The sequence below is a fragment of the Falco punctatus genome, assembly GCF_963210335.1.
Source record: "Falco punctatus genome assembly, chromosome: 6".
In the NCBI taxonomy this organism is placed as follows: Eukaryota; Metazoa; Chordata; class Aves; order Falconiformes; family Falconidae; genus Falco; species Falco punctatus.
In genome coordinates this window covers 70,798,702-70,824,057 of record NC_137585.1, presented here as the reverse complement: position 1 = coordinate 70,824,057, position 25,356 = coordinate 70,798,702, and the positions used below count along the sequence as shown (strand labels likewise).

The 25,356-nt window shown below is 48.9% G+C and overlaps 1 protein-coding gene across 3 annotated transcripts; it reads left to right on the top strand.

Moving 5' to 3' along the window:
- The first annotated feature begins 11 nt into the window (after nt 1–11).
- ANKRD16 (ankyrin repeat domain 16) lies at nt 12–24,884 on the top strand. Of its 3 annotated transcripts, XM_080390691.1 has the most exons (9): nt 12–161; nt 1,792–2,142; nt 4,406–4,626; nt 11,773–11,815; nt 12,883–12,991; nt 14,645–14,806; nt 17,953–18,031; nt 19,361–19,563; nt 19,856–24,884. In XM_080390691.1, exons 2-8 carry the CDS (start codon nt 1,802–1,804, stop codon nt 19,519–19,521), a joined length of 1,116 nt encoding a protein of 371 aa, XP_080246817.1. In that variant the 5' UTR covers nt 12–161; nt 1,792–1,801; the 3' UTR covers nt 19,522–19,563; nt 19,856–24,884. The 3 variants fall into 3 exon arrangements, with proteins under 3 accessions (XP_080246817.1, XP_080246819.1, XP_080246818.1); XM_080390693.1 differs by lacking the exon at nt 14,645–14,806; XM_080390692.1 differs by lacking the exon at nt 19,856–24,884 and having other exon boundaries at nt 17,868–18,031; nt 19,361–19,501.
- The last annotated feature ends 472 nt before the right edge of the window (nt 24,885–25,356 follow it).

Genomic DNA, 25,356 nt, shown 5'->3' with positions numbered 1-25,356 from the left:
GGCGCGGCTCTTCCGGGTTCGGACGAGGAGGGGGGAAACGCTGCTGGGGCCGAGAGAAACCTTCCCGGAGTTTGTTTGCCGTCACCCTCTCTGTGTCGGGGGTGACATCACGCTGCCACGTATTGCCACGCGTGACGTCACGCTAGCCCAGCAGAGCGCCGGTGGGTTCTAACTGCCGGGGGGTGGCCTGCGCCGGGGCCCGCCGCGGCGTGAGCTGGGGGGGGGGGGGAACGTGGCGGGGCCCCAGCCGGGGGGAGGGCCGGTTCCTGGCTTGCCTGAGGGAACAGGGAAATCCCTGTTCTCCGGAGGGAAAAAGGAAATTACCGGCTTTCTTGAGGTATAGGCTGGTTTCAGGTTTTCCCGAGGGAAAAGAAAATCAGTAATTTTCCAGTAGAAAATAGAAAATTTCAGGTTTTCCTGTCGGAAAGGGAAATCTCTGGATTGCCTGAGGGAGCAGCTGGTTTCTGCTTTTCCTCAGAGGAAAGGGAATTTTCTAGTTTTCCTAAGGGGAAAGGGCATTTGTGTTTCTTCCAGAGGGAGAAGCTGGTTTGTGGTTTTCCTGAGGGAGAGACAGGTTCCTGGTTTTCCAGATGGAAAAGGAAAGTTCTGCTTTTCCTGAGTGAGCTGCTAGTTCCTTGTTTTCCCAAGGGAAAAGGGAATTTATGGTTTTCCTAAAGGGAAAGGAAATTTCTGATTTTCTTGAAGGAGTGGCCAGTTTCTGACAGTCCTGGAGGGGAAAAGGGAATTACTGGTTTTCTGGAGGAAAAGACTGGTTCCTGAGTGGAAAGGAATTGTCTGTTTTTCCTAAGGGAAAAGAAAATGCCTCATTTTTCTGGACAGGGAGTTGGGTTTCTGTTTTTTGTGATGGAAAAGGAAATTTCTGCTTTTCCTGAGGAGAAAGTGATTTTTGCTTTTTCTTGAGGAAGAGGTCAGTTTCTGGCATTCCTGAAGGAAAAGGAAATTTCTGGTTCTACTGAAGGAGAAGTAATTTTACAGATTTCCTAAGGGAAAAGAAAATTCCTGGTGTTCCTGAGTAATAGGCTGGTTTCTAGTTTTCCTGAGTGAAAAAGAAACTTCTGTTTTTTCAGAAGGGAAAGAAAATTTATGTTCTTCCAGAGGCAGAAGCCAGTTCCTGGTTTTCCAGAGGGAAAAGGAAATTCATGGATTTCCTAAGGGATAAGGGAGTTTCTGTTTTTCCTAAAGGATAGGCCGGTTTCTGGTTTTCTGGAGGGAGAAGGAAGTGTCTGGTTTTCTGGGGGGAGCACCTGGTTCCTGGATTTCTGAAGGGAAAAGGAAATTTCTTTTTTTCCTGTGCGGGAAAGGGAATTTCTGTTTTTCCTGAGAGAGAGGTTGGATCTTGGTTTTCCTAAGGGAAAAGGAATTTCTTGGTTTTTGGAAGGAGAGAGCAGTTCCTGGTTTTCCCAAGGGAAAAGGAAATTTTTAATTTTACTGAGGGAGGGGCTGGTTCCCGGTTTTCCTGAGGGAAAACGGAATTTGCTTTTTCTGAGAGGGAGGCCAGTTCCTGGATTTCCTAAGGGGAGAGGAAATGTCTGTTTTTTCTGAAGGGGAGGCCAGTTTCCAGGAGCTTTTGTGGAGGGGAAAAAGGAAATTTTTGGTTATCCTGAGAGGCCTGTTTGTAGACGTGCTAAGGGAAAAGGAAATTTCTGTTTTTCTGGAGGTCTGGAGGTAGAGGCTGGATTCTGTTTTCCTGGAGGTAAACAGACCTAGGGAGCAGGCATTGTATTCATGCAGTTTGAAACCATAATCCTGTTTTTTGCCTCTTTCTTTCAGATCTCTAGCCATGGCGGAGGGGGAGACTCGGCCAAGGCTGCTCCTCCGGCTGGTGCAGGAGGGACGGCTGGACCTCCTCCGGGATGAGCTGGGGCCAGACAACATGCTGAGCACAGAGGTGCAGAGCCGGCGCTATGGGCGCTCAGGGGACACACTGCTGCACCACGCTGCCCGATATGGGCACCAGGATGTCCTTGCCTACCTGGTAGAGGTGCTGGGGATGGATATTGAGGTGTTCAATAGTGACTACAAAAGACCCCTCCACGAAGCAGCCTCCATGGGCCACAGGGAGTGTGTCTCCTACCTCCTGGAGAAAGGCGCGAATGTAGACTGCTTGAAAAAGGCAGACTGGTAGGTCGCTGGCTTGCTTTGCCATGATCAGAGCGATATCTGAAAGGGGTCTGGATGCAGAAGAGAAGGTGGGAGTGTGACTGCAGGAACTGTCATTTAGAGTCATGAATCACAGAATGGTTTCTGTTGGAAGGGACCTTAAAAATCATCTAGTTCCAGCCTGCCCTGCAAGTCACCTTCCACTAGACCAGGTTGTTCCAAGCGCCATCCAGCCTGGCCTTGAACACTTCCAGGGATGGGGCAGCCACAGCTTCTCTGGGCAACCTGTGCCAGTGTCTCACCACCCTCACAGTAAAGCGTTTCTTCATAATAACTAATCTAAAATCTACCCTCTTTTACATTAAAACCATTCCTCCTTGTGCTGTTGCTACAGGCCCTACTAAATAGCCTGTCCCCATCTTTCTTACAAGCCCCCTTTAGGTACTGGAAGGCCACTCTAAGGTCTCCCTGGAGCCTTCTCTTCTCCAGGCTGAACAACCCCACCTCTCTCAGCCTGTATGCCTAGGAGAGGTGCTCCAGCCCTCTGATCATCTTTGTGGCCTCCTCTGGACTCACTCCAACAGGTCCGTGTCCTTCTTACGCTGGGGGACCCAGAGCAGATGCAGCGCTGCAGGTGGGGTCTCACCAGAGTGGAGCAGAGGGGGAGAACCCTCCCTCGACCTGCTGGCTATGCTGCTTTTGGTGCAGCCCAGGATACGGTTGGCTTGCTGGGCTAAATTACAGCCCTATCACTAATTTCCCACTGTTCATTGTAGAAGTTGTAAATTACTGCTTCATTAGAAGATCCAATTTAAAAGCTTTCATTTGCAGCTATTCTTCCCCATTCCCTTGTTTGATGGGAATCAGTGGTACTGATTCATATTTTTGTGTCCTGGTCTTCAGAAACTGAAGTTAGATAAAAAGTTTTACTCCTGTCTCCCCCCAACAAACAGCCTCACAGGTCAGATTTGCTACTGATATAATAGCAACAGCCTCAACAACCCAAGAAACAACTGGTTTCTTTAGGGCTTTTGTTTGCCTGCCATGTGGGCAACACGTAAGCAAATGATGAGGGAATGAGAATTGGGAATAAAAAATAAAGCCTAATCCACCATCAGGCAGCAGGCCTCATTAATATTAGATTCTCTTCTTGGGGGGGTGGAGATTTCTGTGTACCACCTTGCAAAAGAAAGCAAAGATTCTTCCCAGCCCACAAATTAAAGTCGGGGGAGGTCGTCTTGAAGCTGAACTAACATAAATACAAAGGCAGCATCCCAGTCCTCGCAATTCAAGGCTGTGCCAGCGTCGTGCTGACATCAGGGGGAGCAGAGGGAGGCAGAGATCTTGAGCTGCAAGCAAGCAGGCGTTTACGCGAGCCTGGTTTTGTGTGATAGGCCTGCAGTACCCTTCCATCCATGGATTAAAAACAGGGAGTTACGTGCTTGCTAGTGCATGTCCCAGCCCTTGGACAAAGTCTCATTTGCATTGAAAATATACACTGATCTGAGGCACCGTACAGAAACAGCTGCAGGAAACACAGAGCTCCAGGCTCAGCTCTACCTTGTCATCCCCAGCAGATGCATGTCTAATCTCTTTTTGAAAATCTTGCTGGAGATTTTATCTTCCTTCTCAGCACTCTCTTCCTATCTTTACAACTAGAGCATTTTATGTTTTTAAATATCAAAGGTTGTTCCCAGACATGCCAAACAGGACAAAACTGTGAAAAGCTTCACTCTCAGGCCAGCTGGTCTGCATCAGAAGTGTTCTAGAGTGGTGTTTGCTGGTACAGTCATGCTTTACTGCCAGGAGATGCAGCATTGTCTGTGGTTTGCTGCCTGCAGCCACAGCTGCCTGTCTGGGTGCTGGCTGGGGTAGGAAACACTGATGTTAACAGCTTTGTCTCAACAGTCCCCAGAAGTCCAGACCTCATATTACCGGCATGACAAAGCAGTGCTGTAAGATCTCATGGGTTCACATGCAGAATGTGGTGAGCCTCAAAGCATCTGAATCCAGGTGAAACAGTAAATTTAGCCTCAGGCTTGGAGAAGGTTTTTGCCTTTAGCCAGCAAAGTTGCCTACTACCTCAGAGTGGTTTTAGCATATTAATTTTCCCTCTGGCTTGCTCATCACACCTGGCACTGAGCCACTGTGTTTTATTAGACAGGCCAGTTGGTGCTACAGACAACTTTAAATCATGCTTCATGCTCAAACGTTGGAACAAAAGCCATCAGGTTCCTACAGCACTGTCTCTCTGGTTATTATGTTTGCCTCGTCATTCTTTCAGGACTCCCCTAATGATGGCTTGCACTAGGCAAAACCTGGAGGTGATCAAAGTTCTCGTGGAGCATGGAGCCAACCCACTGCTGAAGAATAAGGATGGCTGGAATTGCTTCCACATCGCGAGCCGGGAAGGCCATCCCCAGGTCCTCCGGTACCTGCTGGACGTATCCCCAGGCAGCTGGGACACGGAGAGCACAATAAAGAGAACACCTCTGCACACAGCAGGTAAAAGAGGGTCCCTTTGCCACCAGACAAGTTGTAAGAGTGGGCTGTGGCAGCAGGGAATAAAAGGGGCTGTTTCAGTTCATGTTTAGTTTAGAGAAGCAAAGCGTGATCTGTCTTGATACAAAAACAGAGGGAAACAGTTAAATATTAAATTGCTGAAATGAAGTGAAAAGAGGCTGGTGGTGGTCATTAGTGGGAGCTCACCTCTGTGAACGTCAGCCTGTTAATGGTGCTCCGTTGCATCTTTGCAGGGTTTCACCTCTGGACAGCCACTTGTTTTAATTGCTCTCAGATAAATAAAGAGCAAGAATTAGGCTTAAGTTTTCTTAATGATGTGCCAAAGATTAAGCTTGTGAGGTTGAAGTGTCCTCAGTTCCCATTTCACTGGATTTGGCCTGTACTCAAAGCATGTTTTTGTGGTGCGTAACAGTGATGTTCTCTTGGGAGTGGTAGATCCATCCCAGGGGCACTCGGGATCACCCACTGACTTTGGCCTCCTTGGACCAGAGTTCATCTCTGTCTCTACCTCCCTGTGACAGACACATCCAAGCTCCTGCAGCTCAGAACACATTGCAATACACTTTTCCTTGCTGGTATATAAAGCTGCAAATTGCACTTGGAATATGTGTGAGACTCCAAGCGTATCCTGGCATTGTAAAGGTCCTAAAAGCATTAGAGCTGCTGCAAGGCACCTTTTGGGATCTGCCTGTTGATGGACATTTTTACCACTTAGGTTTATAGTCTTGTTGTCAGTTTTTGTAAGAGGCATACATCTTGAAATACTAAATTTTTGTCTGAATGCTTGGTGGATTAGGTCATAATGGCAAATCTGAAGAGCTGTGGGGTCTCTAGGCATACCCTCCAGAAGAAGCATCACAGGTTTTGGTATTCTCACATTGCTCTTAAGAAGTTAGTATCTAGTGGTGAGAAATACTTCAATACTTTCAGTACTTAAAGGGGGCTTGTAAGAAAGGTGGGGACAGACTTTTTAGTAGGGCCTGTAGCAACAGCACAAGGGGGAATGGTTTTAAAGTAAAAGAGGGTAGATTTACATTAGTTATTAGGAAGAAACTCTTTACTGTGAGGGTGGTAAGGCACTGGCACAGGTTGCCCGGAGAAGCTGTCACTGCCCCATCCCTGGAAGTGTTCAAGGCCAGGTTGGATGGGGCTTGGAGCAGCCTGGTCTAGTGGAAGGTGTCCTGGCCCCTGGCAGGGGGCTGGAACTAGATAACCTTGAAGGTCCTTTCCAACCCAAACCATTCTGTGATTCCATGAAATCCAGAGTGCCTTTCTGCAAAGGGAAGGGGTAGTCTACTGGGGATACACAGGGGCTGTTGTTAGGGTTGGAGCCCACCATGTCCAATTCCCCTTCTCTGCCCCTTTCATTGGTTTAACAAGAGATATAAAGGGAGTGAACTGGTGTGAAGAACCACAGATGTCAGGCCTGGTGGGGAGCAGAATGGCATGGTTAGGTGAACGGTGACCCAGAGGCGGTTTGGATTTGGTTTTTGGCTTTCTGACTCTTTCATCCTTGAGATGGAGTAATTCATCTTAATTTAGGAATGATGCACATGGTGTGCCTCAGTTACATTCTCTGAGTCTTAATAAGTTGAACAGACCAAAAATCTGTTAATGCAGATTTAAGTTTGTCCTACAGTGTCTCATTGCCCCTTACAGAGTATCAGGTCTGGTTACCCACAGACCTGTGCAAGTTAGGCAGTACAGGTAAAGCATGGGTCTTCCCACAGCTTAAATCCCCTTAACTATGCTCCCCAGAGATGGCAGTGAGAGTGGATGATGAAGGAAGCGAGTGAGTGAAGGGAGAGGTGTGTGAGGCCAAGTGAGGGTGACATTGTGGGGCAGGGGCAGGGCTGGAGGGGGTTGCTGACCTTAATCAGAAACATGCCCCATCCCTGGGTGAGGATTAAGCTGTGTGTCCCAGGGCTTGGCAGTGTCTCTGCGGGAGCAATGAGCATGGGGACTCACCGCTCAAACCTGCAGCTACCTAAACCCATTTCCCAAAGAATATAATAAGGATTGATTGTCTGGAAAGACCTGAGGTATTGTGAGGAGACCCCTGCTGTGCTGTAATTAATCTGTTGGGTATGTTGCTCCTTGACTGTCATTCTCATTACTTCTTCAGCCCCCAGTAGCTGCCTGTCCATCACACTGTGCTCATCAGCAGTGACAGCCCCAGCCCAGGGACACTGGCTGTGCCTTAGTCCTTGTACTTGACCTGTGAATGCAAAATAGCTGATCAGTTGTTTGATGTGGGACTTGCTTTGAGAAACCTGGTCTCCTGGGGGCTGATGGGGTCCATCTGTCAGAGAAGGGGAAGAGCATCTTCGGCCCTAGGCTATCCAAGCTGGTGAAGAAGGCTTTAATCTTAGGAGAGGGGAACCTCGATGCACCCCACTCCTACCAGTTTGATGCCAGTGCCAGTAATAGATGCCCATAGCCCCGACAGGTCAGCAGGAGAGAACCTGAAGAGCAGCACAAAGAAATTCCAGCCATTAAGTCAGCTTCATCGGGGGCCCAACTTAAATGCCTCTATGCAAATGCACATAGCATGAGGAATAAACAAGAGGAGTTAGGGATGTGCTCATGCTTGCAGTGCTGCGATCTTACTGGCATCATAGAGACGATGGGGTGCGATGACTCCTTTGACTGGAGCATTGGGGTGGAAGGACAGGCCAGGGAGACAAGAAGAGGGTGTTGCCCTCTATGTCAGTGACCAGGTGGAGTGCATGGAGCTCTGCCTGGGTCTGGATGAGTTGCTGACCAAGAGCTTGTGGGTCAGAATCAAGGGGAAGGCAGGGACAGGTGACGTGGTAGTGGAGGTCTGCTACAAGCTGCCCAACCAGGAAGACGGAGCGGATGAGGCCCACTATGGACAGATAGGAACCGGCTCACATTCACAAGTTCTGGTCCTTGTGGGGGACTTGAACCACCTCAGTATCTGTTGGAGGGACCACACAGCAGGGCATAAGCAATCCAGGATGTCCCTGGAATGTGTTGATGGTAACTTCCTTTTGCAAGTGATAGAGGAGCCAATGAGGAGAGGTATTATGCTGGACCTTGCTCTCACCAACAAGGAGCAGCTGCTAATGTGAAGCTCAAGGGCAGCGTTAGCCCTGGAGGGAAGAGGGACCCAGGAAAGCTGGTTAATATTCAGTGATCATCTCCTCCAAGCTCAGGAGCGATGCGTCTCAGCAAAGAGGAGGTCAGTCAAAAATGCCAGGAGGCCTTCATGGATGAACAAATAGCTCCTGGACAAACTTGAGCACAAGAAGGAAGCCTACAGAGGATGGAAGCAAGGATAGGTAGCCTGGGAGGAATACAGAGTAACTGAGCAGCCAGGGATCAGGTTAGGAAAGCTAAAGCCCTGACAGAATTAAATTTGGCCAGGGATGTCAAAGGCAACAAGAAAAGCTTCTATAGGCATGTTGGTGATAAAAGGAAGGGTAGGGAAAATGTGGGCCTTCTCCATAAGGAAAGGGGAGATGTGGTTACCCAGGACATGGAGAAGGCTGAGGTACTCAATGACTTTTTTGCCTCAGTCTTCACTAGCAAGTGCTCCAGCTGCACCACCCATGTTGCAGAAGGCAAAGGCAGGGACTGGGAAAATGAAGACTCACCCACTGTAGAAGGTCATGTTTGAGACCATCTAAGGAACCTGAAGGTGCGCAAGTCCATGGGACCTGATGATATGCATCCACGTGTCCTGAGGGATTTGGCAGATGAAGTTACTAAGTTACTGTCCATCGTATTTAAGAAGTCATGGCAGTCTGGTGACTGAAAATGGGGAAACATAACCCCCATTTTTATAAAGACAAATGAGGAAGTCCTGGGAACTACAGACCAGTCAGTCTCACTTCTGTGCCTGAGAAGATCATGGAGCAGATCCTCCCGGAGACTGTGCTAAGGCACATGGAAAATAAGGAGGTGATTGGTATAACCAGCATGGATTCACCAAGGGCAAATTGTGCCTGACAAGTTTGGTGGCCATCTGCAATGGGGGTTACAGCATTGGTGGATGAGGGAACAGCAACTGACATCATCTGTCTGGATTTGTGCAAAGCTTTTGACACTGTCCCACATGACATCCTTGTCTCTAAACAAGAGAGACATAGGTCTCTTTTGACAAATGGACCACTTGGTTGATAAGAAATTGACCGGATGGTTGCACTCAAAGACTTGCAGTCAACAGCTCTATGTCCAAGTGGAGACCAGTGATGAGTGGCGTTCCTCAGGGGTCCATACTGGGACTGGCAATGTTCAACATCTTTGTCAGCTACACAGACAGTGGGATCGAGCGCACCCTCAGCAAGTTTGCCGATGATGCCAAGCTGAGTGGTGCAGTCAACACGCAGGAGGGAAGGGATGCTGTCCAGAGGGGCCTTGAGAGGCTTGAGAGGTGGGCCCATGCAAACCTCATGAAGTTCAACAAGGCTAAATGCAAGGTCCTGCACCTGGGTTGGGGCAACCCCCAGAATCAATACAGGCTGGGCGGAGAATGGATTGACAGCAGCTCTGAGGAGAAGGACTTGGGGATGCTGGTGGATTAAAAGCTTGACATAACCCAGCAATGTGCACTTGCAGCCCAGGAAGCCAATCGTATCCTGGGATGCATCAAAAGCAGCGTGGCCAGCAGGTTGAGGGAAGTGATCCTCCTCCTCTGCTCCACTCTCTTGAGTCCCCACCTGCAGCACTGCATCTGCTCTGGGGCCCCCAGCATAAGAAGAACGTGGACCTGTTGGGAGTAAGTCCAGAGGAGGCCATGAAGATGGTCAGAGGGCTGGAGCACCTCTCCTAGGACAACAGGCTGAGAGAACTGAGGTTGTTCAGCCTGAAGAAGGTTCCAGGGAGACCTTAGAGTGGCCTTTCAATACTTAAAGGAGGCTTGTAAGAAAGATGGGGAAAAATTTTTTAGTAGGGCCTGTAGCAACAGACAAGGAGGAATGGTTTTAATGTAGAAGAGGGTAGATTTAGATTAGTTATTAGGAAGAAACACTTTGCTGTGAGGGTGGTGAGGTACTGGCACAGGTTGCCCAGAGAAGCTGTGGCTGCCCCATCCCTATGAGCGCTCAAGGCCAGGTTGGACGGGGCTTGGAGCAACCTAGTCTAGTGGAAGGTGTCCCTGCCCATGACAGGGGGCTGGAACTTGCTGATTTTTAAGGTTCCTTCCAACCCAAACCATTTTATGATTTTGTGTTTTGGGTTGGGCGGCAAGGAGCAGATTGCCTGAATGAGAAATGGCTAATCCTCATTGATTTGTGCATTCTTTTGTCCCTGCTCAATGCCAGGTATTGTGTTTCTGTGTCTGGGCTGGCAGGCTGGGCTCACAGCCCTTTCATGCAGAGAGGTGGATGTTGGGCTGGGATCTGGGGGATAAGGGTCTAGGGACAGGGTCAGGAGCAGGGTGAGGACTGTCCTCAGGAAAAGGACCCTTTGACCTTGATCTGAAAATCTCTTTCCTGCCTTGTAGCACTCGGGATATGGGGGTACAGCCAGTGATGGTAGGTTCCAGTGCCCCGTTCTCACTGCTTCATAGAGGTGTTGTCTCCTGTGTTTGAGTTTTCATGTAGCAAAACTGTCAACCCATGATTTGTGTTTATTTCTGGTCATTTTACTTACCCAGATTAGACCCTGCACAACACGTTGGTGGAGCAGCAGCCAGTGCAGAGCTGACTGGGCAGTGGGAAGGGCTGGAGCTTTACCCCCAGCATAATTTTAACACAGGACAATGCTGGAGGCTGCTGCTCAGTGGGTGCTAGTACCAGCACACCACCATGAAGCCCAGTTACACAGACACAGCTTTTGAGGCACAGGCAAGAGGCCAGAGATGATGCTGGATACTATGTTGGAGCTGCCGAGGGAAATCATGTCAAGATGAACCACCACTGTCTCAATGAGTTTACATCCCAAGGGTGTGGATATGAACACATTAACCCGTGACCAGTCCAGCTGGCTTCCTGGCACAGTTATCTCTGTATAGATGATGGCTAATTTTCTCCCCCCTGCAATTTTTTTTTCAAGTTGATTCCTTAAGCTTTGCTGCTTCATATATCCGTAGCCCGAGGCAAGAGAGTGGGGGAGATGTAATTAGAGGAAGTGGAGTGCAACTGAGCATTGCAGCTTTCTTGTGTCTCTGTTGCTGTTAAAGGATGTAATCATGTTGCTCAGGGTGGTTTTTCTTCACATAGCTTGGGTTTTTTAAAGCCTCCATTTCGAAAATCCTTTTCACACTGTGACTCTGCCTGTATTTACATCAGGTCAGGTGAAGGGGTGATAAACAGGCAGGCAGCAGGAGCAAACAGCCAAGATCTGGGAGGATGGGAACCCCTCATGGAGCTTTCAAAGAGCATCTATTGTGTAGCTGTGTCTGAAGGTTATTGCTGGTAACACATACTTGCCAGGGGCCCTTCTTCCATCATAGAGAGTAAATAGCCTGATGTAGCAGCTCTGGGCTTGGTTTAATATTTTTTTTTCTTTAGTATATTTAATTTGTTTTGCAAAATGACCTGCAGAAAAAAAAGCCAGACCAAGGCTGTCCTTACGTTGCTGTAATATGATGTGTTTTTTAAAAAAGGGAGAGAATATTTCAGTGCATGATGTTCAGATCCTCCCCCACTGTTGTTGTTTTTCCTCCGAGATGATGTCTGGGTGAGGATACTTCATTAGGATGATGAGATGGGAGTGATGGGTAGTCTTGAGTGGCTGAGAATGGGTGAAAATGCCATCCAGCTGTTCACCAGCAGAGAGCTTTGTGTTAATTTTGCTTCTCACAGATTTCACTTCAGGGATTAACAAATACTTGCAAGAAAAGATCTTTGTGTCAGCTTAATTGCGTGTACACTGTCATGTATGTACTCTGCAGGTAGAGGCAAATGGTGCCTATGTACATGCCTTTTCCCTGTTTTATCTGGTGTTTTCCTATAGGATCAGGGGAATGGAAGGCTTGAGGTCTGGAGACAGTATTTTAATTTAAAAAAATAATAATCAAAAGCTTTGAATGTAAAGCCTCTTGGAACCTCTTCCCTCATCCTGAGTAAGACAAAAGGGTCAGAAACCTGATTATATTTCACTGTAGGCAGACAGTGGTACGAAAACATAAATTAACCGTGCATTTCCTTTCTTTCATAGCAATGCATGGCTGTTTTGATGTTGTGGAGCTGCTCCTGGAGCGGTAAGCAGGCTTCCTCCAGCACTGCCTCTGCCTCCTTACTCTCCCCTGCCTCGCTCTGCCAGGCTCGTTCCAGCCGCCTGGACACAAAGAGAGTTTATGCCGTTCGTGAAGCCTGGCTGCACAGCTGCCCTGCATGCGATCCCGAGGCCATCTCTGTTTCCTCTGGGTTTTTCACAGCTGGTTAGGGGCCTTTGAGGCAAGGATGCACTCTGGATGGGCTCTGACTTCCCTATGACATAAACCCCAGTTATATAACTCGGCACTTTTTCTGTGCTGATTCATTCCCGTTGCCTCCAATGTGTCTGACGCCATATGATAACAACAAAACAGTTTTCTGACAGCTCAGTTCTAGGTGCAGCTCCTCTTGACTGGACTTAGCCTCCAGGCTTTATTTTCAGGCTGTGGCTCCTGAGAGACAGCTGTGAAGTGGCTTTAATTCAGCCCGTGCCCAGTCATCCTGACCCTGTTACCTTCCTGACCAGCACTGCCCACTGCCAGAGCCGGAGCAGCTTTCCTTGGGTATCACAGCTGCTGCTAGCTGCAGCTCCCATGAGCCAACTCATCCCAGCCTTGTTAATTCCTGTTCATGCTTGGCCCAGCATAAACATAGCCCTGTGATTTGAGCCAGGCTTTCAATTTTAATTCAGTCTTCTCTCATTTCAATGGAACTTTAACCTGACTGAGACCTGTGGGCTTTGATTTTGTATGTGGCATTGCTACATAAGGATATGGTTTTCCCCTCTGCCCATGCACACCTGACCCCTTCTAGAGTTCCTCTGTTCAGGGGGCAGTGAAAATATAAATGATGTGTAGAGCCCTGGCTTTCCTGTGGCCCAAGCAAGCTGTGCCAGCTGAGTACCAGATTTCTGACCCAAAAAAACCCAGCAGACTGTACCCCAGGACAAGCACAGAGATAGGTTTATGCATGGTCTACAGACAGACTGTATGTATGCTATTTCAGATCCTATCTGCTGATAGTCTCCTGCCCCACCAATGCAAAGCAACCAGTGCAGTAAGGAATTTAGAGCCACCAACAACTCTGTAATGGCATTTGTCTTCTCTCCCAGGTGCCAGTACAAACCTGACAGTAGAGACAAATGTGGAGTCACTCCCTTTATGGATGCTATCCAGAACGGACATGTCAACATTGCCCGCCTGCTCCTGGAAAAACACCAGGTAGGTGCCAAAAACTTCATCTCCCTCCTCCAGGACCTGGAACTGGCAGAACAGGCAATCCACATGTTCACTACAACCATTTTGTAAAGAAGCAAGTTCCCAAATTGTAAATAAATTAATTGCGAAGGAAGGCAAATTTCCCCTGGAGATGAGCAAGGTTTTGCTGAGTAAGGCCACCAGGACTCAGCTCATGGTGAAGATCTTGTCTTGAGGCAAGGACATGTCCCCATAGCTGGTGAAGGGGGATGAAGACACAAGGCAGGAAGGGACAGGACTTGGCCAGCGCTGCAGGGGCAGCTGTGTCCAAGCCAAGACCAGCACTTGGGAGTGCCATGGCTCAGTGTGGAGGTTCTCATGGCAGTGTAGAGGGTTGCTATCATGGAGGCATCTGGCTATGCTGGCAGTAGCTCATCTCTGGCCCCTTCCTCTCATGGCAGCTGCTGCTCCCATGTTGTCTCCCAGTAATCTCTGATTTCCTCCACCATACAAGGTGTAACAGGGATGTCATAGGAGCCAATTGTGTGCAGCAGGAACCAGACCACTGCCTTATTTATTGACTGCTGAATCAATGTGAAATGGTTGGAGCCCACCTGCTGGCTGATTCTCACGGAGGTGGGTTTGTGCCTCCCTTCTTACGTACTTTGCCTCTCCTCTGCACCAGCTCTGGTGTTCATCGGACACTGCTGAATCAGTGCACCTTGCTCGCCTGGCAGAACGCTAGCATGGCAGAACCAGTGAATCTGTTTGTGCCATGCTGGCAGTTTGAATGGGCTGGCTGAGCCCCCAGCATAGCATGGAGTGGGCCAGGGAAATGTGACACCACACTTCTCAAGATCACAGGCTTTAGATTTACTCAGCTGTAACACACCACTTCACCCACCAGAGATGGTTTGATGCCCAGGTTACATTTGAGTGCATAGATGCTTATTGGCTTCTGGAAACTTTCATGTGTTTGTCTTGACTCATCTGGACCTTACATGAGAAAACATTTGTGAAGTTTGCTTAAGTTTTTAGTCTCATTTCAGGCAAAGAAGATGGAATAGTTGATTTAATTTCCTTGTTGTGGAGCTCTGGCTTACTGCCATGAAGCACCACTGGAAATGCTAATGGCAGTGTTGCTACATTCTAGGTTTTATAAAACCATGAGTCAGGCCCACTAGACTTCAGAGGCTGGATTATATCCTTTTAAGATGACTGCACTGTGTATTACTTCCGTTACTTTTCTTGATTTTATGTCTTTGTGGCTCACATTCAGAAACTCACAGAAGAGATTTCATGAGGTCATCCACCCATCTCCATCCCTTGACCTGTGTCCAAATCCTTCTCCACCGGCACAAAGGTTGGAGATGAGTTGTTTCTTGTGGGTTTAAGGAGTTTAAACTGGTCATAGGTGCTCCAGCAGAAGAGAGAGGGGGCTCTGTACTTTTTTGGTACTGGGTTTGCTTATCCCTTAACAAGCTCAGCAGAGAGCTGGCTCTGTTCTGCAAATCGTGGTGCTGTCAACTGCAGTGAATCTGCTGGTGACATCCCATGTGTTCACTGCCATCACCAGGGCCATGGCAAGCAGATGCGATTCTGCTCAGGCTAGTGATGGTCCTTGAAGGTTTGGCCAGGCTGTTGATGGCTTTCACTTTCCCTCCTCCCTCATTCCAGGCCTGTCCTACAGCTGTGGATGCGCTGGGCGCTCAACCTCTGCACCGAGCAGCTGTCACGGCCCAGGATGAAGCCATCCAGTTCCTTGTCTCTGAGCTGGGTGTTGATGTCAATGGGAAAGCAGTGGCCTTCCAGCTCACAGCACTGCACTACGCAGCCAAGGTTTGTCCCTGTTTCCAGGCTCCCTCTACAAAGTCTCTGCCAGTTAGTGTGCTGCAGGCAGTCATCTAAAACAGGCTGGTTTACATATTTGCCACTGATGGAGGATTTACATTCCTAGCTTATCTTCTGTTATGGTCTATCTGCTCCTAACCAGTTCCATATTCTGTTTAAAGGGGTTTGGACCCTTGTTAAGTCCAGCTGTCTGCAGAGTGATAGTGGATGTCTGAGTTGCTGTGTTCACCACCCTCCTGCCCATGCCTGTGACTGTGCTGTGGGTTAATAAACCCTTCTGCCTGGCACATGGCTGTTCAGGATCAGAGGCAGGTGGTGATGGGACTTAACTTGTTTGCCACTCATCCAGTCGGCTGTGCTCTGGATGGGCCTTGACCCACACCTCTGATGAGTGTCACTCTTCCAGTCCGCTGCCTTTGGACCAAAGTGCAATACCTGAAGGGTGTCCACCCTGCCAGTTATAGGGAGCTGTAGTAGTTCTTGAGTTCATGAGCTGTGACAGTTCTTCACTACCATCTTCTCACTTGCTTGGCAGATGTGGATGAAATGCTGCTCAGATTTCTTTCTCTTTCTTCAGCCCTGGTATTGGGTTCCATTGGGTCAGTAGCTAGTCTTCGTGGCAGCAGCTTGCTGGATTTAAGACGGCTGATGCACTGTGAAACAGCAACTGTTTGTCCCAGTAGGCTGGATTCTGGCCTGCCTGTGGGCAGGTGTGAGAAAGGAGAGGTGAAAAGACGGGGGGAGCTCCTGGGTGCTTATCTGCGTCCTTTGCACAGGTTTTGTTTTGAATTCCAGGCAGCAAGTTGTTTGAGCTTTCTCTTCCTCCTATCTCACTCCTGTGGGAAGTGGGGCCTGGTGGGCTGTGGGTCCTGCAGCATTCCCTGGGAGTGAAAAGCAGATCCCAAAAGACTCCCTGCTGACCAGGATCCCTCCTGGGAACCTGCTGCCTCCCTTCTGCTTGGTGCTGTTGCACCACAGTGTGCAGCGTGCTGGCAGCAGTGGCCAGGGCAGATCCCTGCATGTTAAACCTCATGAGCTTAAACATGCAGCACTCAAAGCCTGGTCTAGACTTGTAGTGGGAACGAAGCAGCATCCCAGCGCCCCACTCCTACAAAAGCATCAATGGCACTTACTGGGAGTGCTGGCAACAGTATTCTCCTCCAGCAGGACCCAGCCATGGCATTTGCTGGCTCCCACAAAAGAGGCCTTTCTCCCAGCTTCCCTTCCTCATGCTCTGAGAAACCATGTTGAAAGCCCTTTTGGTTGCCAAGGGTACATTTAACAGCAAGGCTATTGGGGAATATAATGTGCCTTGGAGAAGATCCCAGCTCTGTCTTGGCGAGCAGCTGATTGGGGAGTGATTTGATGGGTTTCTCTTCCTTCCCGAGGCTCAGTGTCACTTTATATTTACAGCATCGTTTGTTTGGCTGGTGTTTTTTTTTTTCTTCTTTTCTTATTACTTTGCATTTATAAATACATGAAAATCAAATTACGCTTTCAACTCAATTTGCTGCCAAGGCTGTGGCAGCTAGAGCAGTTCCTAGCTTGCTGTCTTTGCCACTGAGAGGGGGTGTGCATGCAGCAGGGAAATGGGAGTCTTGAGCAGGGTGGGAAGATGCTACCGAGTTGTACGATAATGGGGGAAAAGAGTGGGTGTTGGGGATAAAAATAAGAGCCTTCCATTCTCATGCCACACGACAAAGACTAATTCATTGCACTGAAGAAGTAATTACAAAATCATGCATGTCATTTAGGGAGAGAGGGGTTATTTACAGAGAAGCTTGTGCAGAGAGGAGGGGTGTGGGGGCTGTATTGCATTTTCCCCTGAAGCATTTAAAATTGACTACTGGCAGAGGAAAGATATAGAGAGGACACTGTGGGTCGTGATGATGTGTAAGCGTGGCATTCTGCGTCTTCTCACAGAGCATTACAAATACTGGAGTAACGCTTTAGGAAATGCCAGTGCCTGAAGGTACTGCAGGCAGATGCTCAACAGTCCACATCAGTAACAGGTTCTGCTCTCTGAGCTGAAATACACCTCAGTAAGAGCAACTCTAGATCCCCGTGGTCCTTGGAAGTGGATTTACAGTGTAGGAGAACACACAGCTTTTTCCTGATGTGTAGTCCTTTTAAGAGCCAGATGTCTGTTATGAAAGGTAAGACAGGGATCCTACACCTCTGTGGCCAGCTGAAGTTACAAGCAATTTAATTGAGTTACTTGATTTGAGGCACAGGCTAGAGAGGCAAAGGCAAGACTGGCTGGCAAATTAGTGCACTAATTTATTATTAAGAAACATTTCTAGATTGTGTCACCCAGTTGTCAGAGGTCATTTCTGCATTAACTCCACAGCCACTGGCAAAGCCATACTGGGAGACAATCCTCCAAATTCCTCACACCTCAAGATCCTGGCTCTGCAAAGGAAAGGGGTTTATGTCAACCATGATCAGGAAAATCATAAGGGAGCAGATCCACCTACCTGGAGCTGAACTGGATTGTGTGTCTATCATACCTGCCGTGCCGAGGCACCGCTCTCAGCCTTTGGCTGTACCACCACCACCAGAGACAGCTCTGTACTGTAGCATGATTTTAAGCACTGTTGGTCTTAATTGAACACTTTTGATTTTAAAGCATTGTGTTAAATGTTCACAGAGAGAATTAGGCTCCTGGGAAGACTTGCTGCCTTTTTGGACTCTGGGTCAAAATTACTGTCAGGGACATGCAAGGCACACTGACCAAGGACCAAGTTCTGAATCTTCTCATGGGCTGCCAGTGGAAGTGCTGGAGAAGGTGCCTGGTGGCACCTCTCTGGCCAGTTCCCATGGGGTGACAGCTGTGTTTGCTGTGCCTGGGCAATCCCTGGCTAATGGACCCAATCTGCACTGCTACAGGCAGCTGACCCTGATTTCCAGCTGCCGTAAGGTCCTCTAGAGTCTGGAGCAGCTCCTTGTAACCCCAGATTTGACTGTGACAGAGCAGATCTGCATCTGTGCCCTTCTAGGTGCCATACGCAGTTAGGGACAGATCGCTTGTGGCCTCCTTTCTTTTCAGGCCTGTGTTATTTTTGCTAAATGCAAAGGTGAGAAATTGTGCAGAGCTGATTCTGAATTCTACGTGCCTGTGCTCACCACTGCAGGAAGGACACACACACACCATCAAGACACTGCTGTCCCTTGGTGCTGATGTCCACGCAAAGGATGGGAAGAGCCGTTCTGGTAAGGCTGCCGAGCTATTTGTTCACCCTTTATATGACAGTGAGAGTGCGCTTCAGTAACATGAGCCCAGCCTCCAAAGCAGGCTGTGCTGCGTCTGCTCAGTGGAGCATGCAAGGATATGACAGATGCACATATGCGAAAGGCTCTTGGAGCAGTGTGACGTGTGAAGCTTGGGGTTTTTTGCAGCTTTCATTCATTGGCTCTTGCTGCTGGACTTCCTGATGTTTTATGGTGTGGTTGAGCCTGCACTGGGGCCTTTCCCTTGGGGGAAGAACAGAGATGCTAAATGATGTTTCCTGTTTACCCACCTGCTTATTTTGCATGAAACTTCCAGGGGCTTAGGATCTTTGATACTGCCACCTTGCCATCAAATTTGGTTGAAATTAACTGGTTTGAAACAGTTAGGGTCAGCAGACAAATACGATTGCACAAGCTCTTAAGCCTCAATTCCTTAGCAAACTGCCTAGGAATGGCTTATGAGCAAATAATAACAGCGAACCTGAACATAAATATAGTTGCTATAGTAATGCCAGTGAGTTGGCATTCCCAGCATGAGAGTCTGAGGCATCTCTTGCATCAGCATCTGTGTCTCACAAAAAGTATATAAAAATGGTTTCAGCCATTGCCAAAATTGGCAACTTACCCAGTCTTCAGGTTTGCTTAATAACACGCTTCAGCGGTGAGCATCTCTCTCTCCACCCCCTCAGTGAGTAAATTTGAGCTTCACTGAACTCGTCCAACCCTGGGATGTTTGTGGTGGCTCCTCACGCCCCTTGGCTGCCCCATTCCCTGGCATCTTTGCTGCGTTCTTTTGTATCCCTGCGTCCTGGGGAGCTTCTCATCCAGACTTTGCTTCTGCAAAGATTTCTGCATGGGTTATCCATGGGAATCAGGATGCCTCATGGTCAACACCAGCCTGTAGCAGGAGCTAATGACCCTCAGCATTGAAAGATACCCCTGTGCAGGGTTAGACCAGGAGAAGACGACTGGCTTATCCTGCTACACAAGCTAAGTGTAACAGGACTGCCTAACTGTGCTAGAGCCATGCTGGCTGGGTCAGTGTGCTGGCTGTCAGAGGGGTCTATGGAATGAGCTGGGGCTTGGGCTGGAGTATTTCAGCCTCTTACTGTGGGATGTTTTTTGCTGCACACAGTGCATAGTAACCTTTCTCATTTATTCCCCGACCTTGAAGTGAGCTGGCAGGGAGTGTGTTCCCACCACTGACTTGGTTTCCTTCGTGGGGAATCCAGTGTTTGTGTCGGAAGCGGGCTGAGGCAAAACTTGCCAGGCAATCTCAGCTCTTGTCTTGACATCTTGTCTCCCCCACAGCTCTGCATGCAGCGTGTGCTGGGCAGCAGGCAGATGCTGCACGGATCCTGCTCCACGCTGGGCTGCAGGACGCCCCGGATAGCACGGGCACACTGGCATGGCAGCTTGCGAGGAAGCCAGATGTCATCCAGGTTTTCCAGGAAACAAACATCAGCACATGAGATGTAATGGGGAAAAAGAGAAACCTGTTTTATTTCAGCGTGGTACGTGAGTTATCACTTAACAACTATTCAGATTTAGGCAAACACCTGTTTAAAATGATGGGATTTTCACCCAAGGATTGAGCAGGGAAACCGAGCTTGACACTTGGGAAGTATGTTTAGGAGAAGACGTACTTTAAATAGGATTATCTCAGAAAGATAATGGACATGAAAAGCATTTTTTAAATAGGATTATCTCAAAAAAATAGTGGCTGTGATGGGTCTGGGCTATCACACTCCTGTACTGACCCCATTGTTGTAAATTTATGGCTGTTCTTTCACTTCCAAATTTCAGGGCGGAACTTCACCTCTTCTTGTGCAGCACCCAGCACATCCAAACAGCTGAGACTGCAGCTGCCCAATATATAATTACCGAAGGAGGATGCCCCATGAGCCACTGCTAGATGACCTTCTGGGGACCTGCATGGCTTCAGCCCCCTGGAGCCTGCCTAGCTCTTGCTGCGATGTTTCTGTACGGTTGGACATCCTGAAGGAGAAGATCCACCTGGATCGTTGATTTTTATAGCCCTTAATGGACTTGCTCTCCACTAATACCTGAAGTCACTTTAAGCAGCCACCTCATTCAATAGCCCCTGAGAGGGGCTGGCTACGGTGCAGTGTGAGCGCGCCCTTGGGGACTCTTCCCTCATCAGGTTTGAGCTGCAGAGGACAAGTGCGGGGAGTGTACTAGCTGCATCAACTTCTTAAATCCTTTTTGTAGCCCAAGCCTGATCCCAAAGGCTGCTGAAATGAATACTAAGACCTCAACCTTGCGATGACATCAAGGGTCTTTGGATCAGACTAAAAAAGAGGTATTTGTTATTCCAGACAGTCTTGTTGGCACTTCTCACTAATGAATTTTACAAAAAAAAATCTGCTCTTTGAAGTGTTTGGAGAAATGCCTTAATATTTAATGTAGCCAGTAAGTCTCTAACAGCCTGGAATACACATAAAGGTAAGAGCTGCTGTAGTTGTTTGGTTTATTTGTATGTATCTGCAATTATAAATTCAGATTTGCATAGAAACGTGGCACACCTCAGTCTACGTGTAATGTCAAGATGTAAAAAACAATGGGATTCTGCAGTTTTGGTGATAACAGATGCTAAAAATCAGACAGGCCTATGACAGAACAAGCTAGGTTTTGCTCTGCCCAAGCTGTTGTGATCACGTCATGGTCTGATGCATGACGGATGTGCTCCCGGCTGGGTTTAAGACGATACTGAGCTCTGTTTGATTGAGAAATTCCCACCCTGCAGTCCCTGGAGCCGAATTTGCTGCGACAATCCTAAGCCAGAGTGACAGCAGTGCTGCACTCCTCTCCAGTTAAACAGCCTTTAGAGCAGGGTTAGGGCCTCCTCCCCTCTGCCAGCTTGCATTGCATGAGAAGAGAGAGGGGGTGTGCTCACAAAAATAATTTGGGGGGCTGCCAGAGGGAGCTGATAGCTTGCAAGAAGCGGAGAAGCAGGGTTCAGTAGAACCTTAAGACTCTTCCAAACATGCCTGTAAAGACCTGCTTTTTGCCAGTCTTCCCCTGTCTTGTTTCTCCATTTATGAAGAAGGTTCTTTTCCACCAGGTAGGAAAAACAAATTAATGCTAGAAGGCACTAACAGTGCAGAGTGGTGGGAGCCATATCAGCCCCTGGGCAGGCAAGGAAGTGGCTTTATTCCTCTAAAGATCCCAAATCCTTACATAAATCTAGCCCTGGCCTCCATACAGCAAGCAGCAATACTGCAACCCAGTAAATGCAAGCGCCTGCTTTATTCCCACTCTTTATAATTTTAGCAAACCGTGAAGTAGCTGTTTCCCCTCAATATCCCTGCTAACGAACTCAGTTTGTGAGTCTAAGCTTTTATGAGAAAGCAAGTGAAAATGTTTTCAAATGTCTGTCTAGTTCTCTTGGCCATGGCAAACACCTTGAAAACACAAAAGGGAATTTACATTAATTTGGAAGTGCTTTATGATTTCTGAAGGCTTCTGGACAGTAGCAGAGGGCCTGTCCACCTGGGACAGGAAGCTCAGACACTGTGCTATCATCTAAAAGCAAAATGTATTGGCATGTCTCCAGCACTGTCTTTTATTTACCCTTTTTTTAATTCTGCCCCTCGGACAACAAAAAGATGCATAGTAACAAACTGGCTGTTGTTATCACAGATGATCAGGATCAAAAGGATGTTAGAAAAGGAACATGTATTCACCTTTATGCCTGCAAGATTATCCTGGGGAAGAGCCTTTGCTGTCTGTCTTGCTGTTTCTGCTGTTGCTTACTCACTGCAAGGTTGGAGTGAGGGGTCAGGACGCTTTTGTGCCCTGCAAAAGTGTGCTGCAAAATGCTGGGAAGAGCTCGGCAGTGCTAGACTCTGTGTGTGTATGAACCCCCATCTCATTCCCAGCAGACGTCTCACACGGAGAGACAGCTTGGGCGCCTGGTCCCTGGGGAAGCAGCCCAGGAGCTGGGCTCCGTGCCACGTGGCACTGAAGGCAGCTTGGAGCCGAGCCTGGCAGCCGGTGCACAGCTTTGGTGCTGTCCTGTTATGCCACCTCTTCCATCTTCAGCGCCGTCGGTTGCCAGGGGCCCTGCAAATACTCTGGTCCTGCAGCCGCAGAAGAGAAGACCTAGTGCCTTCGTCTTGTTGGATGTGGCCAAGCTACAGTCAGGGTAAGCAGAAGCATCTGGATAGGTAGGAAATCATGTTGCAATGCTGTCAGGGCTTGCTGGGAGACCTTACAGGAAGGGAGGGCATTTTGCTTTTAAATAGATTTTGCTCTGGAGGTTGCACACACACCTCCCTCCCCAAATTCACAAGCACCAAAGAAATGCATGCCTGGGTGGTCAAGCAATTTTCCTTCCGATGATCCAGAGAATGAGGGACTGCAGCTATTGCATCCTCATCACATCTCCTAGGCTCTTCTTAGGTTGACGATCCTGTATTGGTTTTGGATGTTCCTTTTTGTACCTCTTAGGAGCTGGCGGTGATTTTCACTCCATGCCGTTCCCCTTCTCCGTGAGTTACAAGGATTCACTCTCTGGCTGTTGTCTCTCAATGCTGGTGTCCCAACTACCTGCTGGTAGATGTAAGCCAAGAGCCTGAGGACCTGCTGACCGTGATGCATCACCATCAACTGTTTTGCCATCTCTTTTCCTGCCTTTCGCTGCTTCCACAGCCAGACCTTCCTGCTCATCCTCCATCCAGGACACTCTCAATATTCTACTGCAGGTACTTCCATATAGAATCATAAAATGGTTTGGGTTGGATGGGACTGTAAAGATCATCTAGTTCCAGCCCCCTTCCAGGGACAGGGACACCTTCCACTAGACCAGGTTGCTCCAAGCCCCATCCAACCTGCCCTTGAACACTTCCAGGGATGAGGCAGCGACAGCTCCTCTGGGCAACCTGTGCCAGTGCCTCACCACCCTCACAGTAAAGTGTTTCTTCCTAATAACTAATCTAAATCTACCCTCTTTTACATTAAAACCATTTCCCCTTGTGCTGTTGCTACAGGCCCTCGTAAAAAGTCTGTCCCCATCTTTCTCACAAGCCCCTTTAGGTACTGGAAGGCCGCTCTAAGGTCTCCCTGGAGCCTTCTCTTCCCCAGGCTGAACAGCCCCACCTCTCTCAGCCTGTCTGCCTAGGAGAGGTGCTCCAGCCCTCTGTCATCTTCATGGCCTCCTTTGGCCTTGCTCCAACAGGTCCACGTTCTTCTTATGCCAGGGGCCCCAGAGCAGACACAGCGCTGCAGGTGGGGACTCAAGGAGAGCAGAGGGGGAGGATCACTTCCCTCAACCTGCTGGCCACACTGCGTTTGGTGCAGCCCAGGATACGATTGGCTTCCTGGGCTGCAAGCGCACGTTGCCAGGCCATGTCGAGCCTCTCATCCACCAGCATCCCCAAGTCCTTCTCCTCAGAGCTGCTGTCAATCCATTCTCCACCCAGCCTGTATTGACTCTGGGGGTGCCCCAACCCAGGTGCAGGACCTTGCATTTGGGCTTGTTGAACTTCATGAGGTTTGCACGGGCCCATCTCTCAAGGCCCCTCTGGACAGCATCCCCTCCCTCCTGCGTGTTGACTGCACCACTCAGCTTGGCATCATCGGCAAACTTGCTGAGGGTGCGCTCGATCCCACTGTCTGTGTAGCTGACAAAGATGTTGAACATTGCCAGTCCCAGTATGGACCCCTGAGGAACGCCACTCATCACTGGTCTCCACTTGGACACCAAGCCGCTGACCGCAACTCTTTCAGTGCGACCATCCAGCCACTTCCTTATCTACCACGTGGTCCATTCATCAAATCCATATGTCTCTTGCTTAGAGACAAGGATGTCATGCAGGAGAGTGTCAAAAGCTTTGCTTAAGTCTGTAAATGTCACCACCTTACTGACTGTCTGCTGGTGCTGCTTGCTCCTTTTGTGCTTTCCTGCTGATGGCTCTGCACCACCAACACCCTGTAAATTCAGATACCTTTTTTTTTTTTTTTTCTTACCTGGATGTGAACAAGCATTGTGCAAGACACAGAGCCCAGCTGTGCCTGTGCGGAGCAGGAAACCTAGAGTCCATCGATGAACAGCGTTCACCTTGGGGCTGGCAGGTCCGATTCCCCTGGGGCCATGCAGGCACCTTTGTCTCTCCAGGCTTTGCTCTTCCAAGTATTAAAATAATTCAAAAGCAGGTGCTCTGCTTCCCATCTGAGCTGGCATGACAAAGTTTCAGGCATTTGACAGAGCTTCACGGGGTTCTTCACCAACCCTGGCATGCCACCGTCTGCCTTGTGTGTCCTGGTAGATATGGGAGACGTAGCCATATGATCAAATTAAGATGTCTTAAGCCTTGCGGGTGTCTAATCCATGCTGGCGGCCCCAAGGCGCATAAGCAGCTTTGCCGCGGCTGCTGTATAAGTGCTCCCTCCCTGGCTCACTCGCCTTCTTCGGGATGCTGATCCACGGGGGGCGTTAAAACCAGCACACAGCCGGGAAATTCCTGCCTCGCTTCAAGGAAGTGGTGGGTGGCAGAGGCAGGGTAGCGGCAAGGATTAAAAAAACATCTTAAATGCAAAACTCAGAGCTCAAATCTTCTGAAAAAACGCGCTGGCTCCTTTGCGTCACTGCTGCGCTGTGGTTTTGTGGTGGACGGGGGGATTTGCTACACCAAACGTGATCCTGGATGAGAGGAAAAACTCTTTCTTCACATGTTTTGGGGTGAAAAGGGGGAAATGTGAGAGGTGCCACGTACAAGTGAAACCTGCGTTGGGGAAGTATAAATACTCTGTAATGATCATTGTTTGTTGCAATAATTAACTGCTTTTTATAATAATAAACAATAAACAAAAATTAAGTGCTGCTGTTAAAATTGCTTCCCTGCAGTCCCTGGGATGTGATGGAAAAGCACCGGCCCTTTGGGGGAATGTGTGGGTGCTAAGCAGGGCACCTGGGGGTGCTCTGCCCCGCACCCAGTGACACCCTGGGGGTGCTGATGGGTGTCAAAGCCACCCCAGCCACGTAGGGAACATCCGGCAGGGCCCTGCACACATGTGCACGCTCCCTTTGCACATGGATGTGCCCACCGTGCAAGTACCCGTGGCACACCTGCACACCCTTTGTACATGTGCAGGCACACATTGCACAGGCGTGGATTTGTGTGTTGCACGCAAGCACGTGCCTGCTGCACACATACCCATTGCATGGTCATGTATGTGCCCGTTGCACTGACATACGTGTGCGCCTGCTGCACATGCAGGTACTTGTTGCATGCAGATGTGGCCATTGTATGGGCATGCACCCAGGACACGCACGCAGGCACCTG

Coding starts and splice junctions, on each gene's coding strand:
- ANKRD16 (XM_080390691.1), top strand. CDS start 1,802: ATGGCGGAGGGGGAGACTCGGCCAAGGCTGCTCCTCCGGCTGGTGCAG. Junction 14,807..17,952: donor CACTGCACTACGCAGCCAAG/GTTTGTCCCTGT, acceptor TCACCACTGCAG/GAAGGACACACACACACCAT. Junction 18,032..19,360: donor GGATGGGAAGAGCCGTTCTG/GTAAGGCTGCCG, acceptor TCTCCCCCACAG/CTCTGCATGCAGCGTGTGCT.